At 35.1% G+C, this 16,763-nt stretch overlaps 1 protein-coding gene across 50 annotated transcripts in view; it reads left to right on the forward strand.

The window, feature by feature from the left end:
* arvcfb (ARVCF delta catenin family member b) overlaps window positions 1-16,763 on the forward strand; it is a 198,877-nt gene that overhangs the window by 148,106 nt on the left and 34,008 nt on the right. For 27 of the 50 annotated variants that reach the window (XM_079870339.1, XM_079870347.1, XM_079870303.1 and 24 more), the window contains 4 exons: window positions 4,794-4,977; window positions 12,150-12,267; window positions 13,583-13,754; window positions 15,914-15,931. In XM_079870339.1, coding sequence (XP_079726465.1) covers window positions 4,794-4,977; window positions 12,150-12,267; window positions 13,583-13,754; window positions 15,914-15,931 — 492 coding nt within the window. The remainder of the gene's footprint in view (window positions 1-4,793; window positions 4,978-12,149; window positions 12,268-13,582; window positions 13,755-15,913; window positions 15,932-16,763) is intronic. The other 23 variants (XM_079870342.1, XM_079870318.1, XM_079870328.1 and 20 more) reach the window with 1 other exon arrangement.

Below are 16,763 nucleotides of genomic sequence, written 5' to 3' on the forward strand. Positions count from 1 at the left end.
GGCTTTACCCTGTAAATAAAAGTAATATTCAGGCCAATGACAAAAATAACCTTCCATCTTTTTAGCTTGTTCGTCCTAAATCTTCTATGATTTTATTCATTTGTATTTTTCTCATTTTATCTAGTCATGCTTGGCAAGCATCCTTCTAATACTAGCCACAGGCCTCTCGCCAAGTTTTCACATTTAAACACCAAATGAGTCCAGACTGATGTTGACTGAATCCAGGTCAGTCTTTCAGCGGGACTGCAGAGCAGAGTCTTGCATGTCACTGTAAGAACACTCTGAGGTTTATGTGTCTCCTGGGACCTTAATCCCACAACCTGACATACATTTACAGTACTATATCATGGAGAACGCAAAAGAGATTCGGCTTCAGACCAAACACACACAAAACACAGGGGCCAAAGAAGCCTGTTTGCATGCATAGATATTTTATTACTGGAAGAGGGAATTCATGTCACTGACAGACAGTGAGTGATTTACAAAATCTTAAGAAAAAAAAAAGAATAATACAAGTTTGTATGAAATAGTTACACTATGCCATTCAAAATGGAATCTAATTCCATTAGATTTAGAATCTAATATGATTGTTTCACATTTTTGAAAGAAGTCTCTTCTGCTCACCAAGGCTGCATTTATTTGATCAAAAATAAATATTAATATTATGAAAAATGAATTATTATTTATTAATGTATTTAAACGTTTTTGATATATTTAAAAATGTAATTTTTTCATATGATGGCAAAACTGAATTTTCAGAAATTTGTTATTAACATCAATGTTGAAAACGAATTTTCAGAAATTTGTTATTAACATCAATGTTGAAAACAGTTGTGCTGCTTATTATTTTTGTGGTAGCCATGATAAAAAAAATTCAGGATTCTTTGATGAATAGAAAGTTCAAAAGAACAGCGTTTATTTGAAATAGAAATATTTTGTACCATTATAAATGTATTTACGGTCACCTTTGATTTTTTCTTTTTTTTTTTACTAAAAAACTTTTGAACGGTGGTGTACTGTATATGCTTTTAAAAGTGCAGATTTTTCCTCTACTAGGGTTGGTGAATCTACTGAAAGAGAAAGTCTTTCTCATAATGACCACAGAAAAAGTTTCTGTGTGAATCCTTGTATTGCTGGAGTGTGAAAGTGACTTATAAAGGCCTCAATGATTATCTTTACAGCACAATGTTGCTTTCAGTCTTTCAGTTAAAAATAGCTTCTCCTCTACAGGATGGAGGGAATATAGTGTGTTAGTTCCAAACCGAGCCCTGGAGAGCCGTATGGTTTATCTTCAAGGCCCCTATGAAAACACTGCTCTCACAATGGTCTTTCACCAGCCTGGAAAATCAGGAATGTTTTTCTACAATTAAAAATAATTGTAGGACTTTAAAAATAGGTTCACCGTGTGGTCTTGAATCTCATGGTTGGTACCCCTGTATTGTCCGCAGCACCATTTGCACCCTCATCCTACAACCTCATTGTGTGGATATTGCTAGTACTTTTTTCTTTCTGCTTAGAATTTTTCATTACCTTTTCCACTTTTCAGCATTATTTTTAATTAAACTGTCCGTTTTAATTTGGTGACCCTGTGTCAAATGTTCTTCATGTGCTTTGAATATTTAGCAGCTCGTATTAATATCTTTAAATTAAGGTGGTCAAGACTGATACAACTTCAAAGCAGTATATTTCCTTTTCAGAGCTCTCCATCTTAAATGTTAAAACTTGTCTTTTGAACTAATTTATCATTTAATTACAAGTGAACAGCTACAGCAGTATGTTTATACCAGTGGCTGTGAAGCGTCACTTCCTTGTCTGCGTTCTGTTCTGTTTGTATCTGACGCAACTCTCCAACTTGCTCTAATTCTCTATTTCTCTTTATTTTCTCTCTGTTTTGCCCTGATTGCAGACAATATCTAGCTGAAACAGATTTATACTCTAGTTCCTCATTCCGTAACCCATGTGTATGTTCAGCGACCTTTTCTGCTAGTTTCATCATTACGCCAGTAGGTGGCGACAAGTGACTACCTTTATGAGGGAGTCAGCGAGTCATTCTCCTTCGATTTGTTCAAAACTCTGATTCATTCAGGAATGAAACAAGTGACTTTCACACAAATTTGTCACTTGATAGAACATTAACAGGTTGTGTGATGCGTTCTCATCCTCGAAAAATTTACACAAAACTGTGGAAGGTAAAATAAATATCTAAATTACATTAAGTAGAGCCATTTAGAAACCAATAATAAAAACTAAATGATTGATTTTGATGACTTTTGTACTATAAACCAATTTGATACTGTGTTGGATATCACAGTTGGAATGATTCCTTGTTCATGTTCAATACTGTTTGTGTCATTTCACCTAATGATATTTTTAAAAGGATATGTAAGGACATTAGAAAAGGCCACTAAACGTAGCTTACAAAATTACATTTGTTCAGAAATTCCAGAAGTCCAGAGTATGGTGGCATTTCTGAGATGATTACCTCGTTTACCCTTCTTCCTGTTTCTTTCCCTCTGACTCGGATGTCCAATCAGTGCATGATGAATGGCAGGGGGCAGGATGGGACTGTAATAACCCTAAGTGAATGGCCTGTTAGAACAGCATGTCTGCTGCTCCCAGGAAATTGAATTAGCTGGGAGGCTCCAATGACAAGCAGGAAGGAGTAAACTCAATCAGGCTGCACCTTTTGCGAGGTTCAGCTTCCCTCATGTGGGTTTCATTGGCTCCTTTTTGTATTAGATTTGTGGGATATCCAGGAACCTGTAAAAGATGGCAGGGGCACCAAACAGAAACGACACCAGATTACATAGTTTTTACCACTATATGGTGTGTGTGTGTGTGTGTGTGTGTTTGAACAATTAGTATTAATATATTATTATTTTGTATAAATATACACAACTGAGCCAAAACATTATGACCACCTACCTAATATGCTGTTGGTCCTCCACATGCTGCCAAACCAGTGCCGACCCACCGAGGCATGGACTCTACAAGACCCCTGAAGATGTCCTGTGGTATCTGGCACCAAGACGTTAGCAGCAGATCCTTCAAATCCTGTAGGTTGCGAGGTGGATCGAACTTATTGTTCCAGAATATCCCATAGATGTTCAATTGGATTGAGATCTGTGGAATTTGGAGGCCAGGGCAACACCTTGAACTCTTCGTCATGTTCCTCTAAAACCATTCCAGATTCAGATCTTTATTCCTGCCAATTTCTCCTGCATCCAATATGTTGATTACGAGAACTGATTTTTTGCTTACCATTTAATCTAGTACCCAGACCTTAATATGTGGCCTTGTTAGGAGATGATCAGCGATATTCGCTGTGACTAGTCATAATGTTTTGGCTCATCATTATATGTCATTATATGTGGAGATTTAAATTTCATATTAATGTTATATATTAATATTTTATATAAATATCTATAAATTGTTATATATAGGCTACTTTTTATTAATCGTGTAGCTTAACTGGTAATACATCAACATCAAATAATGGTAAATTCAAGGTATAAAATGTATGACAAAGTCAATTGGCTACAATTTGCAGGAGCTAATTTATTTGACCAAACATGCAGTAAAAACAGTAATATTGTGAAATATTATTATAATTTAAAATGACTGTTTTGTTCGTGCATTTTAAAATGTAATTTATTCTTTTTCCTGTGAGTAATTTCTTAATTTCTTAAAAGTAATTTCTGACCGTGTCCGTGTACATGATTGTAATCACTGGTTAAAAAGGCCTTTGAGTGCTCCAGCTTGCTCCAGTTGTCTGCCTCCTATTAAAGCCAATGAAGTGAAGTTAATCAGCATGTGCTATGTATAGACCTCTACATCTCCTCTGACTACAAGCCTGTCTGACTCAATAGCACATGCACGAGCGCATGAGCTGGCCGGTAATGATCCATGCTCCTTAATGTTCCACTTTACCAAGTAGATATTCCCAGGTACAGCGAGGGCCATGTGTACGACATCTGTTATCTGGGCTTTAACCAGGGTCTAATGGCTATTCAGCACCTACATGTAAGAGGTGATGGCAATGAAGCCTCCTTGCAGATGGCAGTACAAATTTGTTTATTATTAGAGGGTAAATAGATTTATTTTGGGGGCTGAAAGAACCCGAGCCCTCATTACAGCGATCTATGACATGTTTATAGACCTCTTGTCTCCTATTGTAGTTTTTGTCTGCAGAAATGGAACTGGAAGTAATTGCAGGGTGATAAGAATGATGATGTGTATGAAGGGCAGGAAAATAGATTCAGAGTTGTATCAGGATGTATATTTGTATGAGTTCGTAGTCAGCTGTGTAAACACTTGCTAGTTCTGTTTTAGCGAAAATGCCCTCCGGTCCAGAGACTTCATTTTTGCTAACCCAAGAGAAGACAGTTTATTTATCCACTCTACATTTCCAAGGGTTGCAGTAGCTGAACGTTGCTTGCCAAGTTAATAAAACAAAGGCTAGTCTTAACTGTAGGCGTATATACGTCTGCTGGCTTATAGAACAAGCTTCTGTTTTATTGTCTAGAAAACAACAGCCTTGCCGCTTCACATTGTTTACTCTGAAAGTTTTCTCAAACTTTACTTCTCCTTACCATTTTTTCCTTTCCAATCCTTCTTCTATAATGGAGGTTCCTGTCTGTAAACTCCGAATCGATGCTTTCATAATGTGTGGTGCATGTCAACAGATCTAGCAGCAGTGCCACTTTTTGTTTGTAGCTCTTGTGTCATGTTAACAGATCCTGTTTTCTCATTTCGCTCTCCTGCTTCTTTTCTCATCTCATTGCACCTGTTAGGAACACTTTGGAACTTGTCCTCCTATGAGCCACTGAAGATGGTGATAATTAACCACGGGCTTCAGACGATGACTAATGAGGTCATCATCCCTCATTCGGGCTGGGAACACGAGCCGAACGAGGACTCAAAGCCACGAGATGCAGAGTGGACCACGGTCTTCAAGAACACATCTGGATGTCTTAGGTACACTGGTCTGATTGACAGCCTCTTCACCATCCTCGTCAGCTGACCTAGAACAATGTCAATGAATCCTATTAGTCTTTTAGTTTTTGCAAGTTTCTGCAAAGCCTTTGACCCATGTAGTCTATGCTAATTGGATTGCTAAAAGGTTTTACATGAACAAAAGAAATGAATTTGTGTTTATTAAGATGGTCTGTCTCTCTCAGTGGTATTTTAGTATTATTTATATACTAATATAGTATTTATTAAAATTTTGAATTAGCTTTTATTTTTATATTTTCAGTTTTCATTTGAATTTTAGTTTGTTTAGCACTTTACAATAAGGTTTCATGTGTTAATATTAATTAACACATAATCTCAGTATTTACTAATACATTTCTAAGATCAAAACTTGCATTTGTTAACATTAGTTAATGCAGTCAGCGCGCCGACATGTAGCGCCGTTGCACTCGGGCGGCCCGAGTTCGAGTCCCGGCTCGTGGACCTTTCCTGATCCCGTCCCCCATCTCTCTCCCACCTTGCTTTCTGTCCACTCTATACTGTCCTGTCACAATAAAAAAAAGGCAAAAATCACCAAAAAAAAAACAATATTAAAAAAAAGTTAATGCACTGTAAAACATGCATTTTTTATGAACTAACATAAAAAAATATTTTGTTCATTGTTAGTTCATGTTAGTTAATGCATTTAATGTTAACAACTGATACCTTATTGTAAAGTGTTAACAGTTTTGTTTAGTAATTTCTTAGCATTTAGCAATTTTATTATTTTCTGTTACACTACTCGTTATATCACTTTTCCGTTATACCCCACAAAATTGGACAGAATCATAATTTCTATTCATTTTCTTCTAAATTATTTGATCTGGTGAACATATTAGTGGCTTCTAAAACTGTCTCTGTGTTTTCACTTCCACAATTGCTGTTATGAGTCAGCGTAACATTATTAACTGCACTCTGTCACAACTCTCACTCATATTATGTGTTCATAACCCGCCTTGTCTCTTCCGATGACGAAGTTCCACTACACTTTCGTTTTCTTTTAGGTACATACTAACCCAGAGAAACATTTCATGAAACATGAAGCTAATAAAAATACGATTACGACAAGCAGCATATGATTTGTATGTGATTTTCATGTAATTTGGGCTATTTTTATAAGAATAGAGGATGTTTACATGAGAAATGCTAAGCAGGTGTAGTAAATCACTTATTCTAAAATGCTACAAATAAACAAAAGTCTGTCTCATCATTTGACCAAAATCCACGTTAGATCGCAATCGGAAGTTATTACAAACACCCGAGGGTATTTTACAGTGAGTTTTGAGTAAAAGCATGGTATTAATCTCATGAATTGTCATGTGTAGATTGATGCTAATTGTAGCTATAATTCACCTGTTACCCAGATACAGTTATATTTCATGATGAATGTTGTCAAAAGAATAAACATAAGTTGGAGAATGCGCAAGACATGTAATGCCAGAGTAAAGTAATGCAACAACTTACATTTGACAACGGCATTCTTGTCATCTTTTCTCCCTATAAAATCGAAGTAATGTCAATATTTCCAGCCGCTGAATGTAAGATTTTCCATATTGCAAGCTAGCTTTCTGCAGTGGTGACATCATGTGCACGTGTGAGTTGTGAAGACTATGTAAATGAATCTAGGAATGATTTGATTTCAAATCAGTAGTGTTTGAAGCAACAAAAATTACATGGTAATGAGCTATTTTAATGGATGGTAACTGTAATGCTATTACTGAAATCATTAGTAAGTTGTTACACTACTGATTACTGCAGAAAGTAATGTTATTATGGTAATACTTTACTGCCCAACACTGATTATAACTAGATATAGTTTGTGTTCTTGGGGTAAAAGAGCCAATGTAAATGTTTAGCTTAGAGAAGATGATCATTTTTGTCCATGGGAACAGCAGTTAAAATGAGCTGTTGCCAGTGTTGGGAAGGTTACTTTGGAAATGTAATAGGTTACAGATTACAAGTTACCCTATTTAAAATGTAATGCGTAATATATCTATAAAAATAAATACATAGTAACAATCTGCATGCTATCCTTTTAACCACTATGTGTGTGTGAAGGGAAAACATTATACCATATAAGGCCTAATATTGATTTCTCACTAACAGAACAAAGAATAGATTCTAGTTTCATACTCACTGGCAACCCAAACAGATTTCCCCAGTGTAGCTCTCATAACATGCATGTTTTTTTTGTTTTTTTTTAAATAAGGTTATATTCCACCTACAATATTGTTTATACTCTGTGACCAATCGTCGTGTAGTTAAATAGCTCTATTTTGCAAGTCAAAACAGCAAACTAATAGAAGGATTTGTCCATTCGTTCACTACGCTTTATGTTAATATTCATCATAGGAGATACTTCCTCTGGATCGACATTGAAACCTTCATTGTCGATAGCATTTTAATAGCATATTTTGCACTGTTATATTTGTGCCCTTTTCTAATTTCTGGATGAAATGATTTTTACATTTCCACCACTGGAACGCATTTTTATCACTCACCATAGTGGCAACTCTCAGTCAGGTTGTAGCCTAACGCTTTCAACGGCAATGTGGATTGATGTAATTGGCAAAGAGCCAATCAAAAGCATCAGAATAGCATCGACCATACTAAATGGCCTTTAAATGGCAGAAGGCATCGTGCACATCAAAAATAGGCAAAGCAACACATTTATATTATTCAAAATATCCTAGCTTTTTACAGAAAATACCCAGATTTAACCCCCTTTGTAATCGTTAACATTTTCATAAGTAACTAATTTAATTACACTTTTTTTTTTCTCAGTAACTGTAATGGATTACAATTACATGTAACTCCTTTACATGCAACTAGTTACTCACTCCCCGACACTGACTGTTGCTATATGAGAGACAACCGATATAAAATATGAAACTAATATAAAAGGAAAGGGGGAATAGACAATTTTGTATAGATTGAACTTATTTGTCTTCTGACAAACTCTATGAAAAAGACTATAATAACTAAAGGCAAAAATCAATAGTGTCTGTTCTATATTTAACCATTATTGCTCTTATGTTACAAACCTCTTTGTAGACACTGATCCTTTCCTCTGGGGGTCATTGAAGCAGCTCAGCTTTTGATTAAGATGTCCAGTCACTAAAGGGCTTTATATCACCATGGTTACCATGCATTCTACCACAATAAGTGGAGTTCATTTTTTTTTTTCTTGCACCCACTTCTGTCTATAAAAGGCAAGAGAAAATTGCTGTATAAGAGGTTGATTTTACTTTTTATATGAAAAGGATGTCTTTTTTCCATTCAGTGTGGTCTTTGCGTGACTCAGCAATTATAACTGGGCCATGGATCCATATATAATAATAAATGTGTTTTGAATCTCTAGCTTAAACTGCAATGTCTTGGCCATCACTGTCCTTGGCGAAACAGCCCAATGATTGACATGAATTGAGCACAACTCATCAGATCATGTTACCTTCCTCCACTGATGTGATCTTGGGCTCAAACAATGTGATATAGTGCCATGACAATGCCTTCAGTGATCCTTCTTTTCTAGGATTCACATATTGTTGCACTCCATGTTGACATAGTGGCATTAAATCAGTTTATTGTAGCCTTGTTTGGCTGTGACTCTCCTTGTTTGACCCATCTAGACTTCCATGGCAATGGCGGATAAGCCTCCACACACAGGTCTGATTGTCTAAATCAGCTTGCTAGTGGCAGAAGCAGGTCATTGTAGTTCAGTTTCATGACCTCAAGTGCTCCCTTTAAATCCTTAATCTTGTGAGTAGGTACTTTGAACACAGTGTTGTGATCTGGTTGTCCTTGATCATAAAGGGCGATATCTAAAATGTGCATGGTGAGGGGTTGATTGATGCGATCTGTTGTTATGTGATGAGGTAAGAGGTATGATTCAGGTATGATTATATCCATGTCTATTCCTTACCCCACTGTTGATTCTACATGTAGCAGGGGTCTTTCAGAAGCAGGATTTGGATGCTACAAAAACTTGTCGCAGAAATTGTGTGTGGTATATTTCACCACTCTGTCTTCTTCCTTTAATTCCTCCCTCTCTTCTCTTATTTAAGCTGTGTCGTGTGTGAGCTCAGCATTGAAGCTGTGTTTTCCTCTCTAGCAGCCAGGCCTCTAATCTCCTGCTGCTACTGCTGGTTGTGCTGCAACCTGCTGGGCCAAGTCCAAATTCTGCTTGCCTCTCTATGTGTGACTCTACCTCCCTGCCTTCATCCGCCCTTCTTAGCCTCTCAGTCTATTCCTTTACTTTTCAAGTATACCATTTCATAGAACATCAGATATCGGCAAAAAAAGAAAGAAATATAGGTAGGAAGCATGCATGGACATAATTGTTTATTTATATATCCATTACTTATTGAGTTTATGTTGATGTCAACTAATATTGGCCCTTTGAATAGAAAAAAGATAGTAAAAACCATAACATTCTGAAATAATGTTATACTGTTTTCTATTTTAATATATTTAAAAAAAAAAATTTATTCCTGTGATCACTCCAGTCTTCAGTGACATATGATCCTTTATTTAATCATTCTAATATGCTGATGGTGCTCAATAAACATTTCTTATTATGTCAATGCTTCTTAATATTTGTTAAAAATTATTCTTTGAGTAGAAAGTTCAAAGAACAGCATTTAGTAACATTATAAATGCCTTTACTGTCACTTTTCAATTTAATGCTAATTAATGCTGAACACAGTTATTAAAAATCAGCATTATTAAAAATCATATATATTCTTTTTTTTCTGATTTCTGCAAAATCCAGTATTGGTCGACCTCTTTCTTTATCTTAAATTTTAAGATGAGGAACATCCAGGAATGTGTCTTCTTGAAAGTGATATTTCTCCTTGCTTTCTTTTCTCTCTTTTACTCTTTCTCAACCTCCTTATCTCTCTTTAGCTCATTTTCATTTGCCAAGGCTCTTGCTGGCTATTCCCCTGTGACAGGTCAGTCAATATTATCAGGTTAACTAGTGCCTCAGCGGGTCTAAAGGCTGCTATAGGGAGAGGTGGTAGTTCAGCCATCATGGCATCATGTGTTTCCACATGCCACCTTTCAGCAGGTCACTAGCACACATCATTGCAGACATGCGGTTGTGCACAACGCCACTCCATCCTCATCCTGTCTTTTTAGCCTCAGCTCAGCCTGTATCCATGGAAACTGTATCCTGTGACATCTGTTGCCTAGTAAGCTGCTTGGAGGCAGAGTTTTGTTTCCTGTCTCTCCTTGGCAGAGGGAAAGCGCCCTTTATTTATTTCTTTGTCCATTGTAACAAATGTGCACATTTGTAATTCCTGATTAGTGTGTCCATGTCCAGTTTAAACTTGAGATGTTTGGAGGTCTTTGAAGTCCTAACACAGAGCAGAACTAAGTGATAAAGTGTTTATCAGTAAGATATTCACTTTATTTCACAAGATTTTGCCAATATTTCCAGGATATAATTTCTTGCATCAGCCACTGAATCATGTTATTGTACTATACAGAACTATATTAGGGCTGACAATTTAATATTTTAAATAAGATTATTTAATTAAGAAATTAGAAAACACACACACACACACACACACACACACACACACACACACACACACACACACACCCCTGACCTGTACATACATTTCCTGGCATCTGAGTAAATAATGCTTAAACTGCCACCAAACACATAATATTATTATTATTATTATTATTATTATTTATTTATTTATTTATTCTTTTTTTTTTTCACTTTTATCTGCCACAATATAATGTCTTTAATTCTCAACCTGGGATTTAGGTACAAGTAATTGTAGGCAGTATTCAATATTGTGCTGACAGTACTTCAGTCATTAGGGAGGAAAAAGACAGGTAGCTGTAAAAATGCAATCCATCTCTCTTATATCTGGATTGCAGCCACAACAGATGTACAGCTGGAAAATGTCACATTCCATATGGGTGTTATACTGCAAATGGGTTTAAATTTCTAATACTGGAAATGGACCCATTTGTTTGGCAGGGTGTTAGTTTAATTTATGTTTTCTCCAGTTGTCATTTGATAGTGATGACTGTGGAGTGAGGCTTTTTTTTATGTGTAGGATTTTAGCTTGGCAATCTAGTTATAAAAAACTGCAGCTTGAACAGCTGGTAGGAAAAAAATTTAGGGTTAAGAATGAGGAACCCAGATGGCTCCTGGTGCCTGCTCAGGCTGTGGACACAGAGGAGGTTCTTTTCATTTTTTCTTATATAATGCTAACCTTGTAACTTTCTAATGTAATCTGTCCTCCATCAGGACACTGGTCATTTTAGCAGGTCTGAGATCATTAATGATGGATAACTGAAAGTACCTCAGCAGAATGAGGCTTGAATGTCGGTTTAATTGGATACAAAAAAAATGTATCACATAAAAATTATTGCACACAGAGAAGCACATTTCAGATAGCATGTGAACCGCAAATTAATTCCTCTTTCGCATCGGACATATGCACACAAAATGATGTCAAAATACCAGTCTCAGCATGTATTCTCGTAAATGCAGTCGGTTATGTATTAAGTGGACGTAAAAAGTTGAGAACGAAATCAGATGTGTATCATTATATTGGATCTGTGCATTCGGTCTTAAAGTGACAGTAACAGTAACCTGCTGCTGTCTAAGTCATTAATGTTAATGAAACTACAAAACAAAGATTGATCTATATTTAATTTATACAGTGGACACTATAGTGTTTTTGTTTTTTTACATTTAAACTGAATACACAGTTAGACCTTACTTTATTTTTAACTTTGTTATATTGTATTTATCAATGCTTGTAATTAGTGTATTTGATGTATATTTACTGACTCTTCACCTGCCTTTTAATAATGTTTGAACTGTATTAGTTAGGCTAGTAGTTTTGCTGTGACATTGAAATAATTAAAGTGTGCTTTAAGTAATAAATGGAAGATATTGGTCCCTTCAATTCCTTAACCTCTTTTTACCAGGAGCTTGTATTTACTTTTACAAGAGCAGTTTGACTAAAGTTTAACTAATTAAATTAAGATTAGTTTAGCTTGGCAAGCTAGAGTTTCAAAGTAGCTTCCTCAACAAAAACTTCAGCTTTTGATGTATAATCAGTAAAAATACTTGCGCTTAATCATGCTTTTGCTATTTGCCGTAGGAATGTGAGCTCAGACGGTGCAGAGGCGCGCAGACGTTTGAGAGAGTGTGAGGGGCTGGTGGATGCCTTGCTGCATGCTCTGCTGTCTGCTGTAGGAAAGAAGGACATGGACAACAAGGTGAGTGTCTTTAGCAGAAGCTGGAGCATGGATCCATCTTTGTTTAAACATTATACCATTTCTGTCTTAAAATGACATGCTTTAGGTCATATGCAAAAAATAAATAAATAAATAAATAAAAATCAATATATATCAATATTATAATCTATATATATAATATTGATATATTTTTATCAATATTGAAATCATGGCATTAATATTTTGATTAAATATTGCATTCAATAAAATCATGCTGCCGCATTCCATCCAGAGCACCTTCTTTTCCTTCACAGTGGCGTGCTTTCGTTCCTCCCTAAGCCAAACTTAAAGGGATAGTTCCCCCAACAATGAAAATTTTGTCATCATTTACTCACCCTCAAGTTGTTCCAAACCTGTATGAGTTTCTTTTTTCTGTTGAACACAAAAGTAGATATTATGAAGAGTGTTGGTAACCAGACAGTTACAAATGCCGTCTACTGTTGCTAAACTGTGGGACGTGCTTGATAATGAACAGTATTATTAAAAGCACATTAACCGAGAAAGAGATACTGTTCCCTAGTCGGCTTTCTGTGCGCGAACTCCGAGACCTATTTCTGTTGAAAGCTATTACTTATCTCAATACCACTGTTAGTATATCTTCCTAAAAAACCTAAAGCACTGTTTAGTTAATTTGTATTTTTGTTCTGTTGTATTTTTGTTCTGTCGGTTTGGTTTGTTTCTTTATTCTTATTGTTTTGCTGACTGTAACTGTTTTGAGGACTTAATACTTACTTTAATTGACCTAGTATTAGTTTTTGCTGAAGTATCGATAATTGTCATGAAATAAGACTTTGATCACCAATAATCATGTTAAATAATCGTGATTTCAATATTGACCAAAATAATTATGATTTTTTTTCTATAATCAAGAAATCTAGGATATCTACTTAGTGGATATGTTTATGCCACTGGTCCCATGATCTTAACTTGAAACAGAGGGATCTTGTATCATCTTGACAGAGTGATAATTTGTGATAATGACTGCCTTGCTGCACATTATCCCACTTGTTACTTGGCTACTTCTGAAATAAATAAATAAATGAACACAAAATATTGATCTGAGTGTAAATAGTTGATGAGACATGAAACCAGCACAGTTACATTGTCATTGTCATTTTATTATTATGAAATTATTATTATTAAAATGTTTATTTACTCTTTATTAGACAAATGGTCACCTTTATACTACACTTTTATTTTTTTATATGTTTTAACATATCTTTTATATTATAAATGTTTAAGGTCTTTTCCCCTCTATATTTCATTCTTTCAATATTTCTCTCTTGCTGTCTCTTAGTCTGTGGAGAATTGTGTTTGCATCATGAGGAACCTGTCTTACCACGTGCACAAGGAGATTCCAGGGGCTGAGAAGTTCCAGGACCCCTCGGCTCTTCAGGGTCCCGGCTCTGCTGGCACTCAGAGGAAGAAGAAAGATGACGCAGGCTGCTTCGGAGGAAAGAAGGCCAAAGGTCATTATTGAATTCTTCTTCATCTCATCTATGTGCTTTATACTTCTAAAACAGTATTGAGCACCTTTATATCACTGAGCCTTGATCATCAACAGCCGGATTCTTCAATCAGCAGCAGGTCCATGGAGGGCAGTACGATCCTAGCATTTACACAACATCCTAAATAGCAGTGCAGTCAGATAATAGGAAGCTAAATGATGCTTGAGTCTATTTGTTTGGCCTGTGCTCTATTGTGGCTCATGATTCATAACTGGAGTGTGTGTCTGGGGTATCAATGTTGAATCAATATTCATCTTTAAATGGATGTGGGTGTAGGTTCAGTGTCTGTGGTGCTACACTGTCTGAGATGAATCAGTTCTTCCAGACGATGTGTTGTCCAGGTACTCGTTCTAAATACTATGCCAGGAGAGCTGATTGATTTCCAGGTTCCAGCTATTTCTTGGATTAGTTATCCAGATTTTTGTTCTCTCAAATTAACTGATGAGAGACCTCTTGAATATATTAGTGATCTGAATTAGCGAATTGATTCTCGAACAGACCTACAAGGGAACTCATCAAACAACCTGAAGGAGCAAAAAAGCAAGAATGTGCTTAAACCACTAAGATGACAACATTGATGTGCCTCATGAGGTTTGTTTATCTGTCAGTGGCCCTGCAGATGTACTTTGAAAATGCAATTGACCTATATTTGCACCAGAAAACAAAAATTAAAGAGATGTTTTCCCAGCAAGCTATTAAGACAGATCCCTGGTCCCAGCAAAATCTTACCTGAGTTAAAAGGCTTCATTTAGTCTTGTTCTCAAAACATATAAAGTTTATGTTGCCATGTTAGCTTACCGCAAATTTAAGCAGAAAGTGTGTCGTTTCAGCACCACTATCATGTTAGAAATGATAAAAAAACTGGTTTTCACTGTATTTACTCTTAATTATTAAAGTGTGTTAATCTCATATAGATTACACTGGCATTCAAAAATTTGGGGTCAGTATTTTATTTTAAAGAAATTAATGATTTTATTCAGCAAGGATGTATTAATATGAGCAAAAGTTACTGTAAAGATATATATATATATATATATATATATATATATATATATATATATATATACATATACATATATATATATATATATATATATATATATATACATATATATATATATATATATATATATATATACATATATATATATATATATATATATATATATATATATATATATATATATATATATATATATATATATATATATATATATATATATATATATATGAGCACACACATATGTACATGCATGTCTCATCATGTCTCATTATATTATTAACCTTTTACCAAAATCAAGATCAAATAGAGTTATAAGGTTTTTCACCAGCAAATTTCTGAGAATTTCAGACATATGTGTTTTGTCAGTCATTAGAATGGCCACATCCGAGGCAGTAAGTGCATCGCAATGTTTTCATCAACTTAGGTCATAAAGATATTATTGCAGCTACTGTAAATTGGCACTCAAGTTTTGTTTTGTTTTCTCTAATGCTGAGAGAAAAAAACATTTCACAAACATTTAATAAAATTGTACTGACCCCAAACTTTTGAACAGTAGTTCTTTGTTTTCACTTAGCAGTAATGATCGTCAGCACTCAGAGGTGACAGACGTTCATAAGACTATGCTATTAAACTGAATGAGTTGATTTTCAGGTGGTTAGCTGAATATCCTGACTTTGACATCAGTACATTTCTTAGCCAGATTTTCTTGAAAAAGTTTATCTACCATCACAGTAGTTGACCTGAAAGAGAAAACTGTCTGTAGAAGACTGATTATGCAAATGCCCACTATAGCAACTCAGCAGCAACTCTGAGAATGCAGTGCTCACTTGTGTTACATTATGAATTGTTCTGACACATTGCAGAACACAATGGCGCATGGAATATTCTAACTTTCTTGTAACCATTTAGTGAATTTGCTCCAAAGAGCTGGGCAACATGAGAACTGATGGAACTGACTCTCTCCTAAACCTTATATATTTTTTAAACACTCTATTCTTTCCTATGTACTTTTAAGTGGTTCACAAATAAGTTCTGTCTGCTTTAATACACACACTCTCTGAATCTCCTCTCTTCTTCCCCTGCCTGCTTTTTTTCCTTATTGGTATTGCTGCTGTAGAGGAATGGTTTAATCAAGGTGAGTGTCTCTTCCTGCTTTTCCGCTGTCTGTCTGTTTCTCTCAGCATACACTCACTAATACCTCCCTATATCTTTATCAGAATAAAATTGTCATCGCTGGCCCTTTTGCAGTCTTTCAACTTTCATTCTTAAACATTCCTCTCTTCAAGGAAATGTCAAACCGATTTACAGATTTAGCCAGATGGCATAGATGTCTGCGTGTCTTTTGTAATCTGTTAACGAGGCCTGGCTTTTACATTTTTTCTTCTTGCCCATTGCTTAAAAGGGATAGTTCACCCAAAAATGTCATTATTTACTCACCCTCATGTTAATCTAAACCTGTATGATTTTTGTTTTCTTGCATAGAAGACTAAAGGAGATGTTTAACATGTCAAACACGCACAGTAAAAATGTAAAAAAAAGTGCCATAGTGCAGTCCATGTGATATTATCTACAAAAGGTGCATGCAATATCTTTGTCTGAAAAAAAAAAATTTCCTATGCTAAATGAGCTCTGTATTTTGTTTTATTTATTAGTTAAAATATTTACAATCTTTAAAATTTATTTAATGAGAATCAACACTGCATAAAATATTAAGACTTGTTTTCAAAAATTGCATCTTGTCTTGTGCACAGATTTTTAAAAAAGATTTTAGGTTTTGAATAAATCTTTCAGTATCTTAAGTTGCTTCTCAAGTAAATTTATCTTGTTTTTGGAATTTTTAAAGGAAAATAAATATAAAAAATATGAATTAATCAATGTAATTCATTCCTTCATTTAATAATTCATTCAGATACTAAACATTCACTAAAATATTAAATTTGTAGAAATAAGATGTTAAATGCTTCAGT

This window comes from Squalius cephalus, assembly GCF_949319135.1.
Source record: "Squalius cephalus genome assembly, chromosome: 5".
NCBI classification, from domain to species: Eukaryota; Metazoa; Chordata; class Actinopteri; order Cypriniformes; family Leuciscidae; genus Squalius; species Squalius cephalus.